Source organism: Amphiura filiformis, chromosome 7 (genome assembly GCF_039555335.1).
Source record: "Amphiura filiformis chromosome 7, Afil_fr2py, whole genome shotgun sequence".
In the NCBI taxonomy this organism is placed as follows: domain Eukaryota; kingdom Metazoa; phylum Echinodermata; class Ophiuroidea; order Amphilepidida; family Amphiuridae; genus Amphiura; species Amphiura filiformis.
The window spans coordinates 34,351,417-34,363,567 of NC_092634.1; the positions used below are offsets into that span (position 1 = coordinate 34,351,417).

General features: G+C 36.9%; 1 protein-coding gene across 2 annotated transcripts; it reads right to left on the reverse strand.

The window, feature by feature from the left end:
- Positions 1-948: 948 nt before the first annotated feature.
- On the reverse strand, positions 949-8,746 carry LOC140157055 (uncharacterized). Of its 2 annotated transcripts, none has more exons than XM_072180121.1 (4): positions 8,652-8,746; positions 6,108-6,361; positions 3,102-3,182; positions 949-2,259 (listed from the first exon to the last, which is right to left on the reverse strand). In XM_072180121.1, exons 2-3 carry the CDS (start codon positions 6,346-6,348, stop codon positions 3,103-3,105), a joined length of 321 nt encoding a protein of 106 aa, XP_072036222.1. In that variant the 5' UTR covers positions 6,349-6,361; positions 8,652-8,746; the 3' UTR covers positions 949-2,259; position 3,102. The 2 variants fall into 2 exon arrangements, with proteins under 2 accessions (XP_072036222.1, XP_072036221.1); XM_072180120.1 differs by having other exon boundaries at positions 949-2,264.
- Positions 8,747-12,151: the final 3,405 nt, after the last annotated feature.

A 12,151-nucleotide genomic window follows, 5' to 3' on the forward strand; every position in this document is an offset into this window, starting at 1 on the left:
CATCGGCACACTGTTTCACAAGGTCAGTCGGCAGCAGATCTAAGATACAGCTTTTTGTGGACATACTCTGTATGAAATCGGAGATTTCGTCTTCAGAGACAAGAGCAAATTGATCGAAAATCGGACCTTCATACACACGTATGATGGTGGAAGAGAGTGCCAAGAATCTAGGTCCTCCCGTAGATTGATGATATTATTAGAAAAGAATTGACAAAAATATTCTTGTAGGTCGTTTGGAGGAATGTTAGTTGGTAATGCAGAAGTTCTTGATTTTCCGAGAAGCTGGTGGGACACACTAAAGTTTGGTAGAAAAAGTGTCAGTCAATTTCAACAGGGAAAATTGTCTCTTTGCAGCATTAATGTGTTGTGCAGCTTCACATTTATATACATTTCCTTATGAATGTATAATGACAAACATTTGCAATTTTTTCCATTACTGTAATATATGGCTGAGGTGTTCAATATGCTTAAACAATAACCTTTTTTCTAGAATTCTATCATTAAAATGCCATAAAATAATGCGGAAACTTTAAAAAAAATTATTTCAGTAAACTTGTATTGTTTATTTGGCAAATGACCAAATTGCATATCTTTTTCAAAATTGTTTACTCAATGTCCCCTTTTTTCATTTTGTTATACCAAATGACAATTTTTTATAAACAACATCTGACCACAGAATCTGACTAAACATAATAGACAACATTAGCGGAACGAACATGAACGCGGTACGTAAACACTGGATGTCACGTGATGGCACTATAACCAACCGGCATTCGATATTCTTGAATGGCACCAAATTGACTTCACGGGTGCGTTCATGGTACATGTACATCACCTAGTGCGGTCCAATGGTTCTTCTTCACGTCAGTTGCATACACTGACAATGTTTCTTACACTCCCATACCACTCCACATCCACACACAATGAAAAAGGCGAAACTCTTTGAAATTAAAATTTACGCACATTTTATTATAATGGTATCATTAATTTTTGTTCCAATTCCTGTGACACGTCATGCATATTGTCCTGGGTATGATTATGACAGGGTTCACTGGAGGGGCATAAAAACCAGCACAGGCCTGTTATATTTATTTTTCAAAGTAAAATTCTAATACCTATTACACTTCGCTGTAGAAGTGACGTAAGGCTACCGTAGCAATAGATGAATACAATTTGTGACTATATCGCCATGCACTACAACGTTCACGCGATACCTATGCATTGAACAATATCATGCTGATCACTCGTACCTTTAAGATTAGTATCTTTGAAAAGAGCGGTATTGTATTACACATACATACACAGGTGATAAGTGCAACCTGCTTGTAGTGCAGGGCGATATAGTCAAATATTGTATTCATCTACTGCTATGGTAGTTAATCCGATTAAGACGTCACTTCTATAGCGAATACGTACATCCAAAGGTTCAGGGGGCATCGATGAGGTGTCACTGAAGCTGGAACAGATAATAGCAAGATACACGTACTCACACTAAATATTTCAAAAATATTTTTCTTTTTCCTTTGCTATTGTGACAATAGGTAACACGAAATGGTACATTCTATTAAAAAGGTCCAGTATGGTCGTACATTTTATGTACGGTATGAATCAACATTGAAAACAAGTTTGCTCTTAACCTATGTATATTCTTAAGCGCCACAAGACTTATGGAATAGCAGAATAGAATTGAAATTCAGGTATCCTTGGCAAACTTTTAGCATAACTGTCGCCTTCCCATGATATTATTAGAATTAGTGGTCTGCTTTAGGGTTAGAATTAGGGTTAATGTTAGGAATTATAGGGGATTGAGCGTCGTCCACTGTGCTATAGTTGCTCTATCCAAATTTGTTGAGAAAGTTGCAAACACAAGCTCGTTGTAAAGGTGAAACTGATAAATTGCCCTCAGTTGGATGATCGTTATAACTAATTATGAAGCATTTATTAGTCATTTATGTGCTACCGTAAACGTTCGCCTAATGGCGCACCTGGGATCCTTTGCTCTGGAGTAAATTTCATGTACAAATAGTGAGCTCCCTCCTCTAAAAATCCCAACAAGAATAAAGGACATGTGCCCCTATTTGCTGGTGGGATTTTAACGGCAGGACACTTTAAGTTTGTGTCTAAAATTCCATTTATGTCAAGGGAGCCCATAGCGCCAGTAGACAAACGTTTACGGTATCTTTATCAAAATAATAAAGGATTGTTGGCGTCGGTTGAGAGTATCATAATGGCACGTTGAAGACTATAAACTAGCCTCGGCTATTCTGGAGGAAAAAGAGAAAGAAACAAAAGAAACAAGATATTTATTATAAAATTGTTACAAATAGTGTATGCAACTTGCATTCACGCCTTCACGCACCCTGCACACCTCAATATGCAACATATACACACTCCCCCACATCTACACAAGCGATCAAATAATTAAATTACCGATACATTCAAACATACATTGAGTTAATCTGAGGGTTTCATGGGTTTGAGGCTCAGTTCACGTCTGGCATTTTCCCCAGGTCTTATCTGCCTGCACTTACATTGTAATTCAATGTTTAAAATGCTTTATTTAGTGTGTGATATGTGGTTCTTTCATGGTATTGACCAAAATTATTGACCTCGTATGATCCTTTTTTGAGGAGCAACCAGGTTGGTTTAGATCAGCAAACACACACCTTGAGAAAGATCATGTGGGAGGTATCAAAGAGTAAAAACTGCCACTGACAGTCACTTTTGTCGACTTCAAGAAAGACTTCGACTCCATCACAATAGCGGATGGCTTCTTTTATGCCTGAGACAGACAGGCCATGTTTTCATGTTTTCAGTGCTCCAAAGTTACGGGATCGAGGTGATCTACAATGTACTCTAACAGTACCGTTCTGCAAGTGTGCGTTTTCAAGCATTATCCTGGGAGGCTACCGTCTGGAGAAATCCTTTTCATACGCAACTTATTTACCCCGTAAGACCAAGTACACTCACCCCAAAAATACCTACACACCAAAATACTACACACAGCCCACACCCTTTGCACACACTCCCAACTAAGCCCCACTTGTCATCCTACACATCCCCGCTACACCCACACAAACGTATACATAATAATCGCTTACCTTAGCAACTAGAAAAGAATCTCTTGTCGTTTGGTGCGTATTTTGCATTGCAGACGCAGTTACTCGCGGGTGGTGGGCAAACTAGAAGAAGAGGGAAAAGAAATCATATAGGTTAACCCTTGTACTACTGACCCGGTTTTTGTATTTAAAAAAAACTACGAAGAGGTGGTTGCTGCAATGTGTCTATTACAAATGTAAATTTCATATGCTATTTTATATGGTACCAATGTATAGCTTTTGGGTCTCTTCTATCCAGTGATACCAAAATAAGTACAAACATCATGTCACTATGACGTCATAATGTGAGTGTGGCCGGCAAAATTGGGGAATTCTGGGATGTACCAAAGTATAGGTATACGCTCGTAGTTGATTATAGGATTCTACGAAAAATTATGCGATTTTAACTGGAATTTCTCCTAAATATGTAAGGAAATGACTTTTTTTAACTTAACTACAAGTAGAAAGTCGATTACTTTTAGAATAATTTTACTAGAGCGAAATGAAAATCATCGAATTTGCTGTAGAATCCTATAGTGGGCCTCGCTAACCCCATCTATCTATAGATGGCGGATACCTTCGAAATACGCCTAAGATAATACATCTAACCTTAGACGCATTCTTAGGCGTCTAAGATGCAATCTTAGGCGTCTAAGATGCAATCTTAGGCGTCTAAGATGCAATCTTAGGCGTCTAAGAATTTCGCGGTAGACTTAAATCAACGAGTCACAGGACCAGAAATTCCAAACAACCAATCATCTTAGGCGTATTTGACCAATGAAATCTTAGACGCCTAAAATTTCACACGCCTAAGAATTCTTATACGTCTAAGATTGATATTTTAGTGATGGACGGTATCACCAATGTGATAGCTCGCAAAAGCACCTTGGAAGACTACTAGCAGCTCGTATTACAGATACCATGCGGATAATCAGTTCCGTCATCTCTGGTTCAGTTCAGTTTATCTAAAGGAATAAGTTTCGAATAGAAGTGCCATTATAATCCAGCTAAATGGCAAACCAACGCCCCCATTTTGTACCAGGTTATAGAGCAGGTTGACGAAATAACACGACCAACACAGCCTTCAGCATCATCTACAGGGTCTGGCCAACACCTCACCCTCCCCCGTTTTTGTTGCGTGTTAGAGGGTCAGGTTTTTATAAAACAGGGTCTGTAAGCAATTTTGGCAGGTCGAAAAGGGACTCAAGCAATTTATTTACAGGGCACCTTTTGAATAACCATAACATGCTCTAAAATCAGTGGCAATTCTGGGGGAGCGTCTTGGGGAAAATTATAACCCTCCATTGCTATGGACATTGGCGCCAATCCAGCTTGAAAGGTGGGTAGAGAATCAGTCTGAATTGTCAAAAAGTGGCTGAAAAGAACTAAACAATGGCCCATTGTGCCGAATTGTGGGAGAACATGTCCCCCCTCCCACCCCATCACCCCTGTCTCTCTGGGATTGACGCCCATGGATATGGAGAGAAAATTAGTTCATTAAAAACACACAACCCAGCCATTGTTCGAAATATTCTCTAACACACAGCGTCCGTTGTACGTTTTGATCGATCAAACCGTCCATCACTAGTCACGGTCAAATGGTCAAGCTTGGACGTCTAACAGAAATCTTAGGCGTGCAAAATCTTAGGCGTCTAAGATTTCATTGGTCAATAATTGAATACGCCTAAGATAATTGGTTGTTTGGGATTTCTGGTCCTGTGATTCGTTGATTTAAGTCTACCACGAAATTCTTAGACGCCTAAGATTGCATCTAAGAATGCATCTTAGACGTCTAAGATTGCATCTTAAACTCCTAAGGTTATGCGTATTATCTTAGTGGTATTTTGAAGGTATCCGCCATCCATATCTATCGTCAATTTCGGGTAAGATGCTGAGCTAACAATTTTATCATCAAAAGAAACTCAAAAGATCTACGAATAGCTTAAGTTGTCCTTCCCAATGAAAAACCTTAAGGGGTTGGAAAAACGCCCATTGGTGCTCGGGTTCTTTTAAAGCAAAGATGCAAATAAGATATAGTGATCTCATAATGAATAGAATAGTGCCATAGTACTCACTTATAGAGAAGAGGTTTCTTTCCACCATTTAAACAATTAAACGTGCATTATTGTTTCAACATCGACTTCCAGCACGACTGCATGAATAGCCGCCAACGCCAAATTGTTTAAATTTCATATTAGGGAAATGTGGTTAGGAGAATGTATGCATGGCGTAGAAAGGAGTGCATGTATAAATAACAATAGAGGGTGGTCAGCAGCGTTTTGAGTGTTATAATAGCCTAAAATATAAAAAATACCACGGGTGCCACTCATGCATCCGCGTGATATGATATGGTAATTGGTGATAAATAAAAGTAAAAGGGGTCTATTTATAAAAAAAAACGTGGGGGGGAGTAAAACAGGGAAACCGTTTGTTAAAATCGGGGGAAAAGTTAAAAGAAAAAAATAAGGGGAATAATATTATTAATAAAAGGGGAAATTTGGCAGATTTCAGACTTTTCCTTTTCAAAAACATCAATAATCCGCGTTTTTATTCACTTGCATGCTTACAACTTTTATTACCCTACAGTCTGTCCACATAGAAGTACAAAGTAAATAGACCTCGGAAAGTGGAGGTATGAGAATAATTATTCTTCTTTGGCGCGCCAAAGTGGAGGTATGAGAATAATTATGCTTCTTTGGCGCGCCAACTGCTGCGCGATGTACCTGCCGAGCGCACCATGCTCTTTACGCGTCACATTTTTTACGCGAAGCATCGACCCCCGATGCCACATATTTGGTTTGCACTTCTATGTGGACAGACTGTAGTTATTCCGAATAACGGCAAATGCAACTGGGGAGGGGGCTGAGAGGGGAGCCTCATCTGAACGACATTTGATATTTTGTTGGCAAATATTGTGTTTAAAATCGCCAACAAATTTTTATTTTTAGAGGGCTTCCGTGGATCTCGTCATGATAATTGTAACAAAAGAAAATATAATAAAGCACTTACGCTGCCACTTGTTTTTGCCCTTGCCCTTGCCTTTGCCCTTTCCGGCACGTTTATCCATCAACTCCTCAAATGCCTCCCCTTCTAGTTCTGCCATCCCGCCACGCTTGTTTGCCAAAAGAAAGTCCATTACATCAAACTCAAAACCACCGTCATCGTCTCCTTCCTCGAGATATGTTGTTGCAACAGTTACGGCAACAAAGAGGCTGAATGCCATCACAGCGAATAGAAGTTTACTGGCCATCTTCAATGTGTGTCTGTAAGTGTAGAAAGTATAAACTCTCCTTGTATTATTCTAGTCATAATAATCATACACGAACACGAAATTTCTATAACTCGTCCCTATGCGCTATGCCCCATTAAAGCCATATTCTAACATGTCTAACATTTCCATAAAAATGCGTTTTTATTTTTTCCACAAAATGTTAGTTCTTGCTATCAGATACGTCCCATTATGCCACTAATTTTGAGTCCAAAGAAACTCGCTCTTTCTACCAGCGCTTATCGTGAATGTGCGTATCCATCCGTAGTTCGTTAATGAGGTCGATCGGCTTAATTAACATCACATAAATTCTCGCATAGACATATATATGACACATAACATAAATATGTATAATTTAATAACATACGCATAGTTTATACGTCAATGGTTCACTCGAGGAATGAGACAATTAAGATGAAATAAATATTCGTAAGTACTATGGTCTTGGTTTTTGCAGGATATGTTAGTTCAATAAAGCACATTGCATTCGTTGACCAATCGTAATTTAAAAACAAATTGAGATCGCCCCCAGGAAATGTTACACTTTTGCAAATGCAAAATAAAAAGTAAAATCTGAAAAGAAAAATGTGCTTCAAGCCTATATTTTTTTATGGTAATCAGCCATTTTTGTGTATCATTTTTGGTAAGTTAATAATGTCATACAAATTTGTTTTATATGTGCTTCAAGCCTATATGTTTTATGGTAATCAGCCATTTTTGTGTATCATTTTTGGTAAGTTAATAATGTGTCATACAAATTTAAAAAAAACATTCATTATAGAAATACATACAGAGAATCTTAGTAGAAGAAGAAAAGCCCGGTAGATAAGCTTAATATATCGCGGTGCTATTAAAGCAAGAATCCTTTTCCCTCCTTTTCAGAAAAAAAAGATATACATCAGCGCGTATCAAGAAACTCCAAGAAAAAATATTACAAATATACCGTCTCTCTTTGATCATCCTACCCATGTCAATAGAAAGAAGAATTACTGATAACAATATATATGGATATGGAAACGCAGGCTTGTTTACAAATTCTATACTTTTGTAACAATTGTGCTGAAGAAGAAAACTTTTCCCTCCGTTGCAAACAATGAAAGTCAAATGTTAGTTCCCAGCAAACACAAAAACGTTTTAAAAACGTTTTAAAAAAGTTATATTTTGGCTTTTGGTTTAGGTAAAAACGTTTTAATAACATTAAACGGTCGGGTTATATAAAAGTCATGATAACGGTTTAAAACGTTTTGTATGAAAACACACTACAACGATATTTTAAAATGTTTTCAAAAATTTTTTTGTAAACTATTTTTTGCAAATATTTTGCCAAATATTGTGTCAATACTTAAATAACATTATGTTAAAATATTTGAACCCAGCAAACACAGAAATGTTCTTAAAATGTTTTTTCAAAACCTTTTAATAACATTTAAATGTCGGGTTATATAAAGGTCATGAAAACGTTTTAAAACGTTATTGAAAATATTTTGTGCAAACATTTGTCGCAAAATATTTTTCAACCCCAAAATAACATTCTGTTTAGAATGTTTTGTATCAAGTTTTCAAGAATGTTTTTGGAATGTTATTAAAACGTTTTTATACCCTTTATATAACCCGACATTTAAACGTTTTCTGTAAAACATTTTTGTTTGCTGAGCAGTAGATTATCAAAAATGTTTTTAAGGTTATGAAAACGTTTTATTCTCTTCATATACCCTTTATATAACCCGACATTTAAACGTTTTCTGACAACCTTTTATAACCCTTTGCGAATAATGTCGAAAACGTTTTGTGTTTGCTGGGTTTATGCATCAGCGTATTAAAATATTAAAAATAACGGGCTCTCTTTGATCACCCGACTCAAATGTCAGTATGGCTTTTATCATCTATACTTCCAAAAATATGGTAATTTTTATGTAGTAGAGAAAATCCCGAGTTTGTTCACTTTTCCTTATACAATGTTCTTCACGTGGTGTGATCAATACCCCCTGAATTGCCCATGGCTCAATCTATATATATAATTTGGACCATGTCAGTTTTGACAAGTCTAAGTAAAGTAACTGTCACTTAAAAATAAAAGCTGCAAGTCACACCTAAAAAAATCGCGCTTGGCCGACAGCCAACACCATTCTCATGGAAACAACATTTTCAATATTTCTTTCCTTTCCAAAATATATATATATATACAACAAGAATAAACTTAGATGAAACCATCACTACAGATTAAAATTGTAACATTTGTGATCAGCAAAACGTGTAAAAAGCAAGTAAATACAGTACAAGCTTACCTTAGTTTCGATTCGTAGAGAAAACGAAGAAATGTCTCTTGATCTCGTCAATGACTTAAGTGATACTCAACTCCAACCACTTTCCCTCATCCTTCTTATATTCTAAAATTCTTCATGGACCACTACTTTTCAAATTAAAGAATGATATTGTGCGCATGTGTTTAATTAAAGAGATTAATAGTAGGTGTCTTTAATTAAAGAATTTTTGCATATTTCTAACCTTCGCGCGCTTTCGATTATATCAGAAGCAGGTGTCACTTGATTGAGAACGGGGGGGTGAGTTACACAGAGCCTGATTGAAGGAGCACTAGCGATTTTTTCAAAAATGCAGGCGGTGATGGAAGCGATATCCCCGGGGGTCACTCCCATTGTTGCCTGTACACCATCCGCGATAAGCAAAGCGCGTAAAAAGGGTCGTTTTTCGTGGGTAGGCACAATACGCGCGTATCGCGTTTAGGGTGACAAAAAAAATTGGAAAGAAGGGTAGCAAAATTGCAATTCCTAAATACGCGGAAATGAAAATTAGGATATGAAATTTGATGTTAGGAATGAAATCCTTGTTTAGGGTGTCGTTTTAGCCAAGGGTTAAATCCTTGTTTAGGGTGCTTTTCAAAAGTTGATTATCGCGGATGGTGTACAGGCCACAATGGGAGTGACCCCTGGGGGCGATATCGCCAATTTTGAGGTCGCCATTGGATTAACACATAATCATGAAATCTTCACAAACAATTCTAAATTTGTTATGTGGTGTCAAAGCAAAATTATCTTACTCTAAAACCGTCGGGGTACGACAATGTACCACACTGCAAGTATGTCGAAAGCATAACAATCTACAGAAGGGCAAAGAGTAGTCAAAGATTCACCTTTTGTTTGGGTGAAGATGCATCGCATCTGAAAACGCGTTGGGCCAAGTGTAACCTTTTTATGCCTATGGTTTTGTCCAGCAAAGTAAAGATTAGAATCAAGAAAATGGTGAATGCTTGAGGAGGGTAGGGACAAGATTCCCTGTGACTACTGCATAACCTACTACTATTGTCCATTCAAATTAGCTTAGATTCTTGGTTTTTTCAAATATTGAGGTCAAAGTCAAAAGTGTTAGCACATCCTTACACCCAGCATGAGTGATTTATACTCATATATCATCCGTAGCTGTCAGTAGGTGATCCAGGCGAATGAGTATTTTTACTTCTAGTTTGACTTTGTAGATCGCACACATTATGCTTTCATCACTACATTGCTATTATTTTATTTTATTTATTATTTGTTTTACAATACTATTAAAATGGAAAACGCGGGAGATAATACCGCTATATTGCATGGCTTAAATAAACTGGAATTCAAGAAGTTATCAGCTATCATTCGATGGTGGCCAAAGTTTTGCAATCATATTTGCCGGAAAGCATCCGTTAGGAAGAAAATGCATCAGGACGAGACAAAATAATATTTATGAGGCAGGATTTGAGGCATATTTGTAGACGAACGCCATGTTGTTCCTGAATGGATAAGTTTCATTTCCTCTTTTGTTATAGGCAAACTCGTAGCCATGGTACAAGGCCGAAAGACGTACCCTCTCCTCATTGACAAAATTATCTAATTATCACATGTTTCAGAGAAGAAATAAGAATATACCCAAGGAAGTTCTAATTTATTATAAAGTAAAATAACAAAGGGACAACTCTTGTATTTTGAACCGATCAAATCAGCCTCCCCCCCAAAAAAAAAAAACAACCCAATTTTAGAAGGTTAAATTAACTTTTTCCTGTAAGCGAATATATTTAGGGAAAAGGTTTACTTTTTGAAACACCCTCACTCTCCCCGCAAAAAAAAATCTTGGCCGCAAATAATTTTTATTTAACTGCAGAACAACAAAATGAATGAATTGAACTAAATGGATTTGCAGCTTGAGCATATAATAATAATTATTGAATTGTATACTCAATTGCATCAATAACACCAAAAAAGTCAGGCTGTTAAATATTAAGTCAAGTTCATAGTTTATTATTATTGATGTTATTGTTGCTGTTCTTATTGCTATTGTTATTTCATAATGAAATCTATCAGGATTATTGATTTACTGTATATATCATGAAATTTATCGCCTGGAAGATAATAATAATGTTGCTGCTGTTCATTCGTTCTATCCACTCGCTGTTGACATGGACACCCATCAAAATATGGAAAACTGTTGCTGAGGTCCGAACAAGGTGGAAAGGAAAAGGTACATGGACGGATTACATGCGGTGTTATGGATAAGGGAACGGGGTGGAATTTTAGGGATTACGAAGACGATAAAAATCCCAAGGGGACGGGTGGAAGTTAGGGGTACGAAGTCGATAAAAATCGTTAGTTATGATTGCTTAATGATCAAGATCCATATTATATTTATGTTATTTAGTGGGGGTATGTGTGTAGGGGTGGGTGGATGTCTAGTGGGGGACGATTCATTCGGCATGGTATCAATCGCCATAGTCTGTGTACCACTTATTCAGTGATTCTACTTGCTTTAGTGACCCCCTCCCACCCATTGAGGAGACAAAAACAAATGGAACACAGATCTTGGGCTTAAAAGACTGAAGAGAAAGGGAGAGAAAGATAATAAAAAAGAGACCACAAAAAAGAGAAAGGGTAAAATTGCTTGTAATTAAGTAGGTCCATGCTTGAAAAGTTCCGGGAAAGTCCAGTTCATTTAGTGTATACAATCGATAATAAGAAAAAACTTCGAGATGGGAACAAATCGCCTTACTGATGAGTAAAAAAAATATCCCACCCAATTCTGTATAAAGATACATTAAAATTGAAGAAAAAAATATACATATCACCGCCTTCGGCGGCAAAAAATCCCATGCCCCTCCAAAGAATCTAAGGCCTTCATCTAATTCTCTGATTTTAATTTTTTTTTTAATGGTCTTAGATTGCTCCGCTTACAAAAACATTAAAAAATAGTTTGCCATATCTCAGGTGATTTGTTACCTTGATAAAATGACCAACAAGATCAAGACCCATTACATCCTGTTGACCTTGATCTATTTTATCATTACGTGTGTAACAAAACATCCAAACAATGCAACTGTTCTCGTTTTAATTCATTTTTGCCAAAGGAACAATTTCAGACCGATTGGATGAAAATTGGAGCAGTGGGACCCAAATTTGACATTTGACATTTTTGCCTATAACTGTGTGTCGGAGACAGGTCAAACTATATTTTTCTGAATCCTAATGATGAGAGCAAAAATTTGTTCTTAACAAAAATTGACCAACTTCTAAATTCCACCTGCGTAAGCGGCCATTGTTCCACTACTTGGATTTTCGGGGATTTTTTGATATGTTATATGCTTTTCTGAAATGAATGGTAATTAAATGGATTATATTGCAATTAGGGGTGGTTTAACCCCTATTTTTCTTAATTTGACTGGCATACTCTAGCTTATACATTTGTGTGACATCTGGCAACTGGTCAGTATGTATGACCAAAGATTTGATTAAAATAATGCATGCATGGT

Bases quoted from the DNA above. Each gene is read 5' to 3' on its own strand.
- LOC140157055 (XM_072180121.1), bottom strand. From the start codon at position 6,348: ATGGCCAGTAAACTTCTATTCGCTGTGATGGCATTCAGCCTCTTTGTT. The intron at 3,183-6,107 runs GTAAGTGCTTTA...CTCTTCTTCTAG, and splicing joins GGGCAAAAACAAGTGGCAGC to TTTGCCCACCACCCGCGAGT.